Here is a 16,942-nt window from a genome sequence, read left to right on the forward strand (position 1 = left end):
TTCTCTGTGCTATGGGTGAGTCAGGTTTCTATAAATACAGAAGTGTAGAAATTAACGTACCACCTACTGCAGTCACTTTCTATTTATTTGTAATTTTTACCAAATAGACGTGCTTTGAGTCTGTTAAAGTTGAAAAAAATTACTGCTGTTACCCCTTTTGTAAATCTGTTCAGATCGGTTTCATTTTCTAGTCCTGTTTCTTTCATCATGTCCTTTGATACTGAAACTTTTACTAGTCCATAAGCCTTTTAATCCTATCTGCATATGGTGTATGAAGAATAAATCAATAACAGTATGGCCATTCCTGCTGGCAAGTTGCTGATATTAAAACAAAAAGCCTTAAAAACTGAATTATAAATTATAAGTAACTTGAGACCAATCAGCAGACTGTGGTTCAGGCTCCAACTGCATTGATGCCAGACTTCACAGATGCCTGGTTTTTATATACATTGAGCTTACTTTCACAGGTTTCCGAGAACCTGATGTTATACTATCACAGTTATCCCCAAACTTGTTACCTCATGTCCCCCCCCTTACCCTTGTCTGTGCCCGCCTCCATCCCAGAGCCAACGCCCGGAGTGGGGCCACGGCTCCAGGAAGGGGGGGACACGGCCAGGGGTAAGGGGGCCACAGCTGGGGGTGGGGCTGGGGCAGGGAGCAGAGCCTCAGGCGGGGGCGTGGGGCCAGGAGTGGAGCTGGCTGGCACTCCCTCCCCATATCCTGTGGGGGTTGATCTGAGCCCCCCAAACATTCCTCTGTGACTGCTGTGTGGCACACCCCACCGTCTGGGGACCTCTGCACTATCAGCTTTAGCCCACTAGCCAGACCTATGCACACATAGGGAGAGCATATGCAGACTGCTAGTCCTTTACCTGTAGCTACATGCATATGCCAAGACTGTTCATTACCCTTGGGGGTCATCTTTCCCTGGCCACTTCCAGCTCAGGGTACTGAAGGATCTGAAAAGACAGTATCTTTATCCTGAACCAAAATTAAGACCACCCCCAAACTTCAGTGTTTTGAATTCAACTCACCTACTCTTGCAAATAGCTCCTCTCTCTATAGTGACCTAACCTAACCCACCAGATCCCAAATTTGGGTTATTTGAAATCAGGATTCAAGAATTATGACTTAGCCCATCTCTGTGTATGTTAGCAGTCTGGTCTATACTCAGTCTAACAATGTCCTTTCATTTGTTTGTCAACTTAGAGTTTAACAAAATTCCCAAACGTGTACCCTACATAGTTTCAAAATGAGGTAAATTGTTGCGGAGCATATATATTAGGTGTCTGCTGGAAGTGACTGCACTCTTGACCAGGTGTAAGGAGAGGTAATAAACCACTGCGCAACCCTTGGTTCCTTGCAGGTTGCTAGGGCACTTTCATATCTCAGTTTTAAAAAGCCTGGGTTGTTTCTGAGCTGTCCTTTTTTCAAAAGGTTAGTGGCTTATCACTCGTTATTTTAGGCATATATGGCGAAGGAGAGGAAATGCGAAATACGCCATTATAAAAAAGAGAGTTAAATCCCTCCATGAAATTTGTTGTGAATTGTGAAAGAGCACAGCAGCCAAACCAAGCTGACATCTGACAGTCTTGGGAGATGCGGATTTTACTGTGGAAAGCAATGCAGGCTGATTGTCAGAACCTTTGAGGGTAACACACATGCAGGCACTATTACACTTTCTCTGGACTTTCATTTTTCTTTTCTTGAGTCTTTGTATTTTATTGGTAGATCTTAGGGAGGACTATAAATGGGGGGTAAAACCACATCTCATTGAGGCTCTAAATGGTACTGGGATACAAACCAAAGAATAGGAATCCAAACATTTTAAGGTAAGAAAGTGCATATAAGCACCCTGAGCACAGGCAATAATTATATAATTGTGATTAATGAATGTTCGTGTTTATTGTCCCAGATTAAAGTGATTTTTAAAGACAATTTAGAATTGTTTTTCCTTGTGGTGTTGTTATGAGGTCTCGAAGAGTAAGCACTGTCATTTTCGTGAGGATACACTATTCTTCATACATAGAGGTTGAATCTCTGCTTTAACTGTAAAACTCAATTCAGTCTTAACTATGGGTATGTTTACACTGCAATCACGGCTAGTTCGCTCAGGTACTGTAGAAGCCTGCCCAGAACCCAGGGCACTTACTCAAGCGGGTAGCCTGTGCTGAAACCCATGCCACTGCAGCTTCACTGCTCTGGTATCTGAGTTAGGTAGATTAACAATAGCTTGGATAGGTCTGTGCAAGCTGTCATCACGATCAGTGATTGCAGTGTAGATATACCCTAAGAAGCCACGACTGGTTCCTCTGACTTAGGAACTTGTAAAATGCTCATCACTGAAGTATGCAGGCAACCTTTCTCTTCTGCCCCGGTGTTTAATTCCCACTTACCTCTACTCTAGTCCTCATAGCCCAATTATTTGTGGCCATCAACTTGCCTGTCTGCCCTTGGACTCTATATGCTGTGAACTATTCTTACATGCCAGCTCAGTAGCATTCCAGTTTGATGTGGGTAACTAAGATGTAAATACAACTTCTTTGCAGCTCACACCAACCCTGTTCTTGATTACAGGCTTGAAGTGCCTTCTGATGTTTCTCAGAAGACCAGGAAGATCCCACCTTCTATATTACAGAGCTCATTGTCAAGGAAGGGGTAGATTAGGAAATCTGCACAAAAATGTATTGTGTACTAAATTGTGAAGTAGATGAAGCTAGCTAACATGATATTTCTCTGTAGGTCCCATTTCATTCTTGATCATTATTGCCAGAAGCAGACAACTCATGTAATTACAAAAGAAATTAGAATCATGCCACTGCATATCTCTGAGAAGAAAAGGTTTAGCCTTAGAATCAAAATGCATTTTGCATGTAATGCTCCAGTAGAGGAACACTAAGGATGTTTCAAGAGTAGTCACGTTGTACAACATAAAAACCTTTCCAGAAGCAATTTCATTAGTTCTCCTGTGTGCTTGCAGACAGAACGAAACCAAATGTGGGGTTAAAAAGGGATAGAAACTATTTCTGCAGTTCAGGGAACATAAAGAATGAGTTTAGAGAGAAACAGTTGCAATGAACACGTTGCCAGGGTTTCAGACTCTGAGCAATGCTATGAGGACATTGCCCTTTGTCGTGCAAGCTTAGCCCCTTCTTAAAAGCCTGGAATAGTGTGATAAGTTAGTCAGTAGCTTTTCTATGAAAACCTCACTGCTGCTGACATGCCGCTGGCATGCTGAAAAGTAAGAGAAGGGAGATCCTGAAATATATCTGGATCTCATACTGAGTCTCACTAGTCTTTTGCGTTGGTCCATGTGGTGATTACATCACAGAGAAGAAAAATATGTGAGGTGGGGAGCATGGATTGCCCCAAAGATGCTTTTGAAGTGATTTTTTTCTCACCAAATAAGGTAATATTCAAGAGAGAGAGAAGAATTGAGGCGATGGTGATGGGAGAATTGAATGCTATAAGTCCCTGCGGTAGCTTCTGTCCATGCACAAAGTACAACATAATTTAAATCATTTTTTTATATATTGCTGGAAGAGCTCCATTCAGAGTTCTAGACCCTATAACACTTTTATTTGCTTGGATGAGTGTACTTAGTTTTGTATATTTTAAATAACAACTTGCCTAACAAAGTCAGACTGATCTGCACTAGCTGTCTGCATATTGCGATGACAGTAATGATGAGGAACTCAAAGACCTGTAAACTACAAATATTCAGCCTAAGAACCACCCAGCTATGGGAGATGGTATATCTGTTTTGCTGGGTATGACTGAGTAAAGTGAATTGTTTGACATCCCCTGGCACGGTTGTGGCAGACTCAGGAATAGAAGCCAGGAAGCCTGCATTCCAGTCCTGTTTCTGCCCACTAGATTACATTCCTTTTGACTAGTTCTATAGAGTACAATCCTCAACTAGATACAGACACGGCAAAGAGACAAAACACGTGAATAGAGATATCACCATAGATATCTATTTTTAAAACTGTACTTATTTGAACAAATGACAATGGAAGTTAAAAATACCAAGAAATAAAACAGGATAGGGAGATCCTGTCAGATGTCCAAGAGCTAAATAGTTGTAAGTCTGTTTCCACAGTAAGAGGGGTAATATATGAAACACAAAAGGTCTGTTTTTGAAGACTGTGCCACATTCAGATGTTTCTCTCCTCTTCCTGAAAACCCGAGATGGGAATGGCTAATCATGTCTAGCTAACATATGAAATCTGATGAAGTCACAACCCGAGGTACTGTGACCTGAAATCTATTAAAGTAATGTAGTCCTAAATTAGCAGATAAGAATAGTCACTTTATAATGAGATATTAGAGTGCTGCATTTTTAAAGATGGAATTACTCTATGTCCTAGATTTTCATTTTTGCAATATACTATGAATGATGGTTTTCAAACCCTAACTGTACGATTTCTTGTTTTCTCCAGGAGAGATGGAAGAATTGGAAACACTGTGGTTGACTGGTATTTGTCATAATGAGAAGAATGAAGTCATGAGCAGCCAGCTGGATATTGACAACATGGCAGGCGTATTTTACATGCTCGCAGCAGCCATGGCACTCAGCCTAATAACCTTTGTCTGGGAACATCTGTTTTACTGGAAACTCAGATTCTGCTTCACCGGGGTCTGCACAGACAGGCCAGGATTGTTGTTCTCAATCAGTAGGGTTAGTATAACTTTCATAAACCTCTTTTATCCAGTAGTTAATATAACAACTAGTTTCTTAAAACCACTAATCCACACCCTGTGAGGCAGACATATTTTCTCTCAATTTATCCCTTTGCTGAATATCTGAAACATTTTAAAAACTTTGATAAGATGTTCCACTGGGTTTGTATTATAGTTGCATTTCATATGCACTCCTAGGGATTTTTTGTTTTGTTCTTTCATTTGATAGCTGTGACTGCAAGCTGTCTGGTGGACTAGCACATGTCAGGATAGTCAATAAGCAAATACAGAAATCACAGGCTATTGATTCTTCGTTAGGGAAAGGTTTAATGGAGAAATGCAAGATTTACTCGTTAGCGGGAACTGGGCTAATCATTGGAATGAAGCAATTTTTTAAAACCTGCATTAATCAGATGATAAATATTAACTCTCAGTACTATGCATTTCATAGAACATGTGGGGTTCTAAGAGTGTTAAATAGTCTAGAAGGTATTACTCAGCTACATTTTCCTAATTAATTAGATTCCTTCAATAAACTCAGATTAGACACACAAAAATGTAATTTATTTATATGGTTAGAGATTAGGTCAATTTCTAAAGATAATTCTACCTATTAAAAAGTCCAAATAGATGATTGTAGAAGTAAAAGCAGAAAATATGTGTAGTCTTACTCTTTTTGACAAACGAGGGTTTTTTTATGCATCAAACATTAAATAGCCAATGGACTCTGAAATTTTTTTAATGTAGCCAAAGTGAATAGAACCATAGCAATATGCCTATTTGCCCCAAATCATGTTGAGGCTACTCCCCAGAGTAAATCCAGTAACTCTATTGGACTTGCAGCTAAAAGGAGTAGCGTAGAGTAAATGTTATGTCCTATTCTGTTGGTAAGGGATTTTGCCCTGTGATACCCTATGTGGAAAGCTTACAGTTGTGGCCCATGAGTGTTAGCACCAAACTCAGTGGTGTGGGCATTTTAAATGTTTGTTTTACTTCTTCTGAGACTGATCCTTGGACACATTCAGATCTATGTTGCCATCAGAGGGAGTTTGGGGTAGGCAAGGAATGTGGCCCTTATGAATTTAAAGTTGTTTTGTTATGACTGCATCTAACTTTTGGAAAAAAACCACCTTTATTTACTTTTTTGTTTGCAATGTTTATATGGAACTACAAAACTGCAAGATGGGACTTTTAATTTTGGTGCTTCTTTGCAGACCTGTTTTACAGACAGCTGCAAGTAAAGCTGTTATTTTCACTGAATACTGTCCTGGACCAGATACTTACGAAGCTGACTTATGCATAAATTTGAGCTTCCTAAACAACCCCACCTTTAAAAAATGCACCATACACAATCACTTCTCCTTTTTCATATTGGCTTCTTTACTTTTTCAAGTGAGATTCACTGTAGACCTCTTTACCCCCCACCCGCTTTACCTCCACTCCACTCCTGGCCTCCCAGCTGGGCAAATCAGAGATGGACTTTGTAGTCTGAAGATGTTTCCAAACTGAATTATATGGAGAATATTTTCTGTGGGGAAAATCATGCTCAGTTGTATTAAATATAATCCATTTTAACACCATTTGGTAAATTTTGCCGTTTGCATAAAATGTTAATTTAGTGCCCTTTGGTTTTGGTTTTGTTTCTTTTAGAAAAGGTGATTCGTTTTTGCGATGTGGTGGGAGAGCAGGTGTTTGGTAAAGGAACCAGGATAAGGGACATAAGCAGGTTATGTACACTGCAAAGCAATGTTATGCTTCTGGCATCTTTCTAGCAAATTTATCTTGAAACACTTTAGAGTTATTCTAATATGATTACAGAATTAAATAACTGAGGGGGGCGAGAGAGAGAAGAGAGATGTTTTCAGCTACATTCGTAATGAGTTGCAGAGTTGTTAAGCAGAAAGAGAGAGAAGTTGTTTCAGATGACAGTAACTGCAGAGATTAAGGCTCCTGCTTCAGCAGTAGTTGAGGGTTTTTGTGGGGGGAAGGTAGGGAGTGTGGGAGGGGAAGGTGAAAGAGAAACCAATGCCTGGTATGTTAGTAGGACTTTGATTTTAATGGATTCCAAAACAAACAGGAGGCAGTGGGAGTAGTTAGAAGAAGATGAGGATGCTGTAGTTGTGTTTCCTTGTGTATGGGAGGGAGCAGGCAGCAGCATCCTACACGTGTTGGTGCACAAAGATCTGGAGTAGTGTGAGGCTATGGAGAAGAATGTGCAATAATCCAGGTGAGAGGAGATGAAGTCTTGGAAGACCAGTGTTTGCTGTGCTCTAAAGCAGTGTTTCCCAAATTGTGTCGCATGGACCACTGATGGTTTGACGAGAGATTAAAATGATCACATGGTGCTGACTCTCCTCCTTTGGTTTGCATTAAGGCTGCTGAAAATATTCTACTCTTCCGCGTAAGCCATTGTTGCTGTTACCTAGGGGATGTTATGTGGTTGTGAGTGGGTGAGGAGGTGGCTCATATGATTGTCTCATGGGCCATCTCCTCTTTCCTTTGCACAGTCTTTAAATTTGTGATCCACCCTGTGAAAAGGTGTGAGAAACTGTGCTCCAAAGGATCAGCTTGGTCCTATGGGTTTATTGCTAAAGCATCTAGGTATTCTGTAGACTAACGTAGATTTATCTTCTGTGAGAGCCCATCCAGTGTTCTTAGAAAGACCTTAAATAGTAACCATCATTGAAAGCAATGAAATCCATACCTACAAAAATGACACCAACTTTAAGGCTGAGATTCACAAGAGTGAGAGTAGCTAAAAAGGGAAGTTCTCATTTACTTTGCAAAACCCAGGCACTTTAAATGGGGAATTGGCACATTTCATCTTCAGTTGTATTTCCTTGGTGTTATAGGTTTGTTATGGCTATAATGTTCCATTCATGTCATCTGCGAGTGAGAGAGTGGTTTTTGCTGTGACAAACAAATAATGGGGGGGGGGGTGTTTTTTCGTGGGGGGGGGGGTTCCAGTGATTTCATCTGCTTCATGAAACCATTGCATTAATAATATTTTGCAAACATCTTTAGAATCCAAGGGGACTCCAGGCCAGTCATACTTCCCTTTGATGAGTCTGTAGTGTCTGCAAGGAGTTACTGATGTTCATTCAGGGTTTTCTTATCCTGGTTAATGCAGAAGCTTTCTAGGAAGCCTGCTATCTGTCCTGTTCATTTCAATATTTTTCTGTAGCATTCAGAAAACAGGCTTACTACATTCCCTTGAAATGTTAGTGTAATCCTGTAGCAAAGGTCTTACGTTTTTGCAACGAAAGAGCTGCTCTGTTTTACAGCATATTGTAAATCTGCCTGTTATTTTCCCTTATTTATATTTGAAATTCTCCCAATTACTTTGAAAAAGCTACTCCTTTCACAAGCAAATTCACAGCTAATTCATCCTAAAGGAAAGCGTAAAATTCAGTAGAATCCTGCTACAGATGGGTAAACAGGTTTAAATTAAAATACGAACTGACTTCAATCTTCACTCCAAAAGGCAAAGCAAATCCAATTTCAAAAAGTTAATTTAACGTTTTAGAACATTTTATTTTTCATGTTTGCAATACACCACACTAATTCTGACTGGGACAGGAAACAACAGAACTGAAATACCATGTGGGCTGACTTTTTCTGTTTGACTGGAAGTGGGAAAATAGCATAATTTTCAGGCAAATCCCTGTTCTTGCTCAGCTCTAGACTTGTTTTCTAGACCAACAGGTGTGGGTATTTCAGATAAGCATCCAGGCTTCTGGGTCCTCACTGATCTTCTGTGATTTCCCCATTGATGGCTAGGTATTCTCTGTAGTTAACACCTTTTCAAAAGACAAGGAGAAGGGAATGATGGGTAGGGACTTTTAAGCAAGTAAGAAAAGAACCATAAAACCAAAAAATATTATAAACAAGTCAATTACAAAAGAGCAAGGCCCTTAATTTTTGCTTTGTATGCATGTTACTATGGTTAAATTCTGTTGCTATCGCTCACTTTTTGCTCAGGCAAAATACTCGCTGCAATCATAAGAGTTTTTCCCCAATAAGGAGTGAATAAAAAATTATTGACTGACCTGGGCATTTGGCCCATTGCCTTTGTTGGGACATTTGTCTGACCAATGACTAAGGAGTTTATGGTTTCAAAAGTCCTTCTAACAATACAATCCGTACATCTTAACGTGCTACATAACTTCTAGAAATTCTCTTGGATTTTGTATTTAAATTAAGTCATACCGAAATCCTTTATTGGCCTATTTATTTAGCATCAACTTTATAGTTCAATTTAGCAGATGTCAGCAGTCTGTGAGAGCTTCTTCATAAACTAGGGCATTCCATTGCTTTTGCACAGCTAACAGGCTGAAACAGGAGTAAGCAAAAATGCAGACATTTTTTATGCTAACAAGAAAACTGGAAAAAAAAACAGATAATATGCATTATGTGCATTGTAATTATGCTACATTCATAATTACTCCCTTTGCTGATAATTAGCAGCAAATTAAAAAATAACAGTATAAAGGTATCATACATAAAATGCATTTATATTATGTTTACATTCCGTTTTGGCTGCTTAGGATTTGCAGATCTTTACTGAATTTAATTTACAGGAATTAAACTTAGTGTTTCAGTTGTCTGTGGACAACAGAAATGAACATTTCTCTTTGTTCTCATTGTTACAATTGTCGAGATCTTGTAGGCATAACCCTTGAAACACCAAGTGGTGCCCCTCTGCCCATGAGTATGGCACGTATTTACCTAGCTGTCACACCAATTACCCAGCAGGAAGTAAAGAATAGTATTCAAGAAGACTATAAGAAGTCTTCAGTGTTTTCACCAGGAAAGCCATGGCCACCAGAATTCACACTCACTGCCAATGTTGCACTATGTATTAGCCCTTTGTTAACTGACTACTGTGAAGGACCTCTTCCTGACATACTTAAATTGAGTAGTTCCTACTATGTAAGTAGTTCCATTGATTTCTATAGGATCACTCATGGAGTTAAGTACTGTTCAGTGTTTGTGAGGGTAGCAGTCATGTCAAAGAGGTTGACACATTAAAGAGTAATGATTTTCGTAGGATCTCGAATGAACAGGAGTTGCTGTGGCAAGGAGGAGGATGCTAGAAAAAGAGAGGGATCAGAATTTATGATGGGCTCAAGTCCTTGTTTGTCCTGCCTTCATCTTCCCGCTAGGAAACCTTCTTGACATGCCCATCAGATTGGGAGCAGCTGGTGGCTTACACATGGCTGGAGGCAGAAAACTTTTTTTTTTTTTTATCCAGTGCTAACAGTATAATTGTATAAAGAAAAGGAGTACTTGTGGCACCTTAGAGACTAACAAATTTGTTAGAGCATAAGCTTTTGTGGGCTACAGCCCACTTCATCGGATGCATAGAATGGAACATATAGTAAGAAGATATATATATACACATACAGAGAAGGTGAAAGTTGCCATACAAACTGTAAGAGGCTAATTAATTAAGATGAGCTATTATCAGCAAGAGAAAAAAACTTTTGTAGTGATAAACACCTACCAGATCTCTATCAAGCATTCTTAAAACTACAATTCCCATCTGCTGAAGTGAAAAAACAGATTGACAGAGCCAGAAGAGTACCCAGAAGTCACCTACTACAGGACAGGCCCAACAAAGAAAATAACAGAACGCCACTAGCTGTCACCTTCAGCCCCCAACTAAAACCTCTCCAGCATATCATCAAAGATTTAAACCTATCCTGAAAAATGATCCCTCACTCTCACAGACCTTGGGAGACAGTTCAGTCCTCGCTTACAGACAGCCACCCACCCTGAAGCAAATACTCTCCAGCAACCACACAACAAAAACACTAACCCAGGAACCTGTCCTTGCAACAAAGCCTGATGCCAACTCTGTCCACATATTTATTCAAGTGACACCATCATAGGATCTAATCACATTAGTCACACCATCAGGGGCTCGTTCACCTGCACATCTTCCAATGTGATATATGCCATCATGTGCCAGCAATGCCCCTCTGCCATGTACATTGGCCAAACCGGACAGTCTCTACTCAAAAGAATAAATGGACACAAATCTGACATCAGGAATCATAACATTCAAAAACCAGTAGAAGAACACTTCAACCTCTCTGGCCACTCAGTAAAAGATTTAAGGGTGGCAATTTTGCAACAGAAAAGCTTCAAAAACAGACTCCAAGGAGAAACTGCTCAGCCTGAATTAATATGCAAACTACATACCATTAACTTGGGTTTGAATAGAGACTGGGAGTGGCTGGGTCATTACACATATTGATTCTATTTCCTTATGTTAAGTATCCTCCTCACACCTTCTTGTCAACTGTCTAAATGGGCCATCTTGATTATCACTAAAAAGTTTTTTTCTCCTGTTGATAATAGCTCATCTTACTTAATTAGCCTCTTACAGTTTGTATGGCAACTTCCACCTTCTCTGTATGTATATATATATCTATCTTCTTACTATATGGTCCATTCTGTGCATCCGACGAAGTGGGCCATAGCCCACAAAAGCTTATGCTCTAATAAATTTGTTTGTCTCTGAGGGGCCACAAGTACTCCTGTTCTTTTTGTGGATACAGACTAACACGGCTGCTACTCTGAAACCTGTCAGTATAATAGTGTAACTTTCTCCTTTTTAATGCCTGAGGCCTATGGTGCCAAAGAATGATACAGTTTGGGGAAAATGTTTTGTTTGATGTTAGCAATGCTTTTCTTTTACTGTTACACAGATGAAATCAAGAAATATTTATCATCGCTGTCTTATGTATGATTCTAGAAATATGCTGCAGGAAGACAGCATGCCCTTCTGCTCTTTGTGCTCATTAAATAAGTGATGTCCAATTTAATCATATTGCTAAGAATGAAATATGTAAAATTACAGTATTTAAAGTTTCCAGTTGGTGATATAATTTGTTTTATGTTACTCCTATTACAGGGTATTTATAGCTGTATTCATGGAGTGCACATTGAGGAAAAAAAGAAATCACCTGACTTTACTCTGACCAGCTCCCAAACCAACATGTTAAAACTACTGCGAACAGCCAAAAATATGACCAATATTAATCCTTCAAGAATTAATTCCCCCAAAAGAACAGGTGATTTTATTCAGAGGGGTTCGCTAATTATGGACATGGTCATGGATAAGGGGAATTTGATATTCTCTGAAAACAGGTCTTTTCAGCCAAAGGACAACCTTTTTGGTGACAATATGAGTGAACTGCACACATTTGTCAGCAACCGACACAAAGACAATCTTAACAACTATGTTTTCCAAGGTCAGCATCCTCTCACACTAAATGAATCAAATCCAAATACAGTGGAAGTTGCTGTTACAGCAGAAGCAAAAGTAAACTCCAGACCCAGGCAGCTTTGGAAGAAATCTGTGGAATCTTTACGTCAAGAATCGATTCTTCAGAGCCAAGGTTCACAGAGAGAAAATGGTTCAGAAGAAAATAGGCAGCATTCTGTGAAGGGCCAGAGATACCTTCCTGAGGAGATTGTCCATTCGGATGTATCGGAAACCTCAAGCAGAGCCACTTGCCATATGGAACCCGAAAACAATAACAAACACCACAAAACCAAGGACAATGTTAAAAAGAGATCAGTGGTGTCAAAATACCCAAAGGACTGTAGTGATGTGGAGCTGACATACCTGAAAACCAAACAAAGCACTCCTCGGGATAAAATTTACACAATCGATGCTGACAAGCAGCCAGGTCTCCACCTGAACCCACCCCAGTATATTGAAAATATTGTCCTTCCAGAGACTATTGAATTCCCTGCTGTTTACCAAGATCACAATGACAACTACAGGAAAGCAGAACACGGTAACAGGACTCCTTTGCATAATGAAGACAGTCTTCCAAATAATGACCAGTACAAACTTTATTCAAAGCACTATAGCTTAAAAGATAAAAATGCTTCGCTAGGCGAGGTGAATGATAGATACAGACAGAATTCCACCCATTGCAGGAGCTGTCTTTCAAATCTGCCCAGTTACACAGGCCATTATTCAAGCAGGTCTCCCTATAAATGTGATGCTTGCTTGCGGATGGGGAACCTATATGATATTGATGAAGATCAAATATTGCAGGAAGCAGCCAGCTCGGAGCATCCTGAAGAAATGTATGAGCATGACTGGGTTCAGAATAATGCAATCCAGCATCAGAAAAAGGATAAGATGAGGATCAGTAGGCAACACTCTTTTGACAACATCCCCGATAAGTCCAGGGACGTAGATATTGGAAGGCCTGCTCGCAGCATAAGCTTGAAAGAGAAAGAGAGGTTTCTAGACTGCAGCTCATATGCAAACACATTTCATGTCCCCCCAAGCAAACTGTTGAGTAACAAGAGCTCACTCGTAACGCAAACTCTGGAGGACAGTAAGCGCAGCAAATCCCTGTATCCTGATCACTCTGCAGATAACCCTTTTCTGCACTCCTATCGTGATGACCAGCACTTCGTTTTTGGCCGAAGTCCTGCTGATCTTTACAAACAATCATTAGCAGCAAAAGCAAGAAATGATACTTATTCAAGGTCATCAATAAAGTCCACAGCATCATATAGTTCCCGAGATGGCCGGGTCCATAATGATATGTACCTTTCAGAGCATGTTATGCCTTATGTTGCAAATAAGAATAGTGTGTACTCAACTCCACGAGTTTTAAATTCCTGCAGCAATAGACGTGTGTATAAGAAAATGCCTAGTATTGAATCAGACGTTTAAGTTTCCCATTTACACTTTATCTATAGGGAAACATAGTTGCCACCATCTTAGAGGCAAAGAGTGCATTCTTAAACAGTACTATGCTAAATGATAATATGCAATACCCTCAGGACTTGAATAGGTAAGAGGATATGACATCTTTTTAGATGTATCCAGGGTTTGTTGAAAACTGGGGGGAAGTTATATAACTGGAGGTTGAATTGAAGAGCCCCAAGACACACCGGCGCTGACTTTTATTTTTCCCAGTGAGTGCTCCACCTCCCCTCCCGCCGAGCGCCTGTTGGTGGCCCTGCCCAACAGCTCTGGGTGGTGGGTGCTGAGCACCCCCTATTTTTTTCCTGTAGGTGCTTGAGCCCCGGAGCACCCACTGAGTTGGCACCTATGCCAAGATATGTTGGCAACTATGCTCTTTTGTATTTTGATTATTTTACTGGTTTAGTTATGCTAAATTCTGTTGTTGAGCATCACTCAATGTATTTCTGTCATCGGGAATGTTTAATGGTTTTCTAATACTGGATGAGCAATATGGTATGCATGTAGTTTGACAGACAAAAAAAAAAGCGAAGAGCGCATTTGCACTGTAACTAAATAGAGGCTTGTAAAAGAATAGAGAGTTAGACTTTCAAAGCTATATTTTAGTTTCATATTTGTTTTCAAACGTCAAAATAATTAAAAAGAAAAAAACTCAGGGCCCTAAAATGGAATAAAAAACTGTGTTAGCACAAAAATGTTATGCTCATTCTAATCTCATAAAGATAAATGTGGAAAATATAGGCCCAAACTGTTATGTATCAAAAGGAAGACATATGGATATTGGTTAATGCTGGTGTACAAATGCTTTCTTTATATTTCATAAGCACTTACAGTTACAAACTCAGTTACTAAAAAATTCTGCGGTTTCATTGTGCAGTGAAAAATAAGCTGCATAACCTAGAATATATATTTTTAGATATCAATATATGGATCTTAAATCTGTCAAGCTATGGACCTCATTATTTATCTTGAAGCCTAATATGTATGTAAGTTTTTGCATTTGCCCCTTAATGGTCATTACTCAGGGCTGTATAGTATCTCTTTTATCCCTTCATTACAAAACAAAATAATAATGAAAACACCTGTAGCTCATTGTTCACAATGCAGTAGTGGTGACATCTAATTAATTGTATGTTAATATTATTACAGTTGTTAATATTGTATCAGACACCAACATATGTTTAATGTAATCAGTCAGGAATGCAATACCATTTTTGCGTATACCGTATTATGAAAGATTAACACCTTTTTAGTGACTTCTTCCTTCTAGAATATCTTGTATATTTGTTGACCATCAGGCTAGTTTTTTAAACCTCTCTAACCCTTCATTAAGTTTTAATGTATCCACACATAGTAATGTAGTTATAGCGAAACTAAGGGACAATATCTTTATCATCACTCATGAGGCATATGTTAAATAACCCACTGATGGTTCAAAGCCATTCACAGGGTATAGATGCATTCTTACACAACATTTGTTTCTGCGCTCACCAGATTATTTCACATATATACATTATACATTCTGCACTCCAGAAATATATACCGCATTTTACCAAGGGAGAAAATGTATACCAAAGTAATGTGTACAATGGAAAACGTTCAACAATCTGTGCTCACCTATTCCCTGAACTATGCTGAGAGCTGTTCCATTTACTGTGCTGGGGGCAGATAGTTCAAATTTATATGAATGCAAGTTCCTTAAAGGGTTCATTGAAGAAGTGGCTGAATTGGAAAATTCTAATGGAAAACAATGGAATTAAGTGGAGAAAGTACTATCCCATTGGACTGGAAAATGTAATCATTGCTGGGCAAAAATAACCTTTGCCTTTTTCAACCCAAGAGTCCATCGCTCTCCCCTAAGCTCTGACTCTGAGAAGTATCTTGTTCATATCAGATAAAACTATAGTATCTATATGAAATAAGTACAATATACCAATTGTTGTCATGAATTGTGATAGCACGCTTCACAAGAAAGAAAATATAGACAACATTCTTGCGCTCTACACATTTATAAAGTGTATTCAGAACAGAGGGCCAAAAGTAGGGATGAGACAAAATTTAGTCATTATTACAGCTGCTTGAATTATTTCTTGAAAACAATTTATTAAGTAGATTTGAGCTTTATTTCAGTTCATGAATTGTCCACAATGAGCTTTTTACAAATTTGTTGATGGTGGTTGGTATTTTCAAAGGTTCCAAAGGGAACTGAGCACTCAACACTCACGGGAATTGGGGGCGGAACTCCCTTCAGCTCCTTAGAAAATCTCAATTGAGATTATTAGGCCCAAATATGTTTATAAAATCTATGAGGTTTTTCCAGCTGTTCATAATGAGTACTCCCTTAATAATTCTGTATTCAAATTTGGTCTTTGTGATAATCCCTGAGTCACACGATATGGTTTCCATTTCCTGATTAGATGACCTAACATGCCAGCCAGGATCACTGAGGTGTTGAATTTCTCAGAGAGATGCTGAGAGGAGCTCTGAGCTAAGCAGGGCTAGTAAATTCTAGGGCACCATCTTCTAGCTGTTATCCAGTTTACTGTTGTGAAGCTTGACTGGCTCATCTGTTTCCTGGTTCTCCATTTCTCTGTGATGATGGTGGTAAGGTTAATCACCCTCTTGTGTGTACATGGATGTGCTTGGACCACAAGGAGAGAAGTTCCACAGGGTGGTTGTCCCCAGAAACCAAACCCTTCCACCTTAGTATCTCAACACACTGCAGGCACCTTGATTCCTATTCTAGGACTGGAACATGTTATGTGTCCCTGGGCAAGGACACGTTCTGCTCTTTCAGCATCATCCGTCCTACTCTTTTCTTGCTGCTCAGTGTGAACTTTCACTCAGGGTGTTTTAAAACCTCTGCCATTCTTTTTCGTTTTTCTTGTTGCCTCCAAACACGCTCAGTACCAAACACCTAAACTCAGAGCACATAGGTGAGTGCTTCTTTCAGAACAATCTGTTCTTCCCACACAATCATGTGGACAAAAACTGACTGGCCCTACATTTGTGGGAAGGTGAACAAACCAAGAGTATGAACACTATCGTATTGAACCACGAATTGGTTTAGCAAATATATTTGTGGCAAATTGTTTCCACTGTTTGTCCAATGCTAGTCATGAGCTAAAGGCTTAGATTATTTTGAACCAGCAGAGTAACTCTTATTTCAATCAAACCAATTTGCCATCCCTACTTGTGACATTGAATTTACTGGGAATTTTATCACAAGATGAATCATGAAACTTTGCAATGACTCCATCTTAATCATTATGATTTGCAGTAAGTCTCTGAAAATCTGATAATTCTAAGGTTGCTGTGTCATCTGTTTCTGTATATAGGCACACATGCTTTGCATGTTGTACATATATACATGGATACTGTGCTTTAAAATGTTGATTTTTTTTTCCCCATTTGCAAAATTTTCTAGGTAACTGGAGATTCAAACGTAAATATCCTGAAACCAGGTGGACTTGTACTTCTGTGAAATGTACAAGTAGATTAGCTGAAAAATAT

General features: G+C 39.3%; 1 protein-coding gene across 3 annotated transcripts in view; it reads left to right on the plus strand.

Moving 5' to 3' along the window:
* The window catches only part of GRIN2A (glutamate ionotropic receptor NMDA type subunit 2A), a 291,808-nt gene extending 277,495 nt beyond the window's left edge, over positions 1–14,313 (plus strand). For 2 of the 3 annotated variants that reach the window (XM_043524160.1, XM_043524161.1), the window contains 2 exons: positions 4,443–4,681; positions 11,606–14,312. In XM_043524160.1, coding sequence (XP_043380095.1) covers positions 4,443–4,681; positions 11,606–13,396 — 2,030 coding nt within the window. In that variant the 3' untranslated portion in view covers positions 13,397–14,312. Of the gene's footprint in view, positions 1–4,442; positions 4,682–11,605 lie in introns of all 3 variants that reach the window. The other variant, XM_043524162.1, reaches the window with a different exon arrangement.
* Positions 14,314–16,942: the final 2,629 nt, after the last annotated feature.

The sequence above is a fragment of the Chelonia mydas genome, chromosome 10 (assembly GCF_015237465.2).
Source record: "Chelonia mydas isolate rCheMyd1 chromosome 10, rCheMyd1.pri.v2, whole genome shotgun sequence".
Classification (NCBI taxonomy): domain Eukaryota; kingdom Metazoa; phylum Chordata; order Testudines; family Cheloniidae; genus Chelonia; species Chelonia mydas.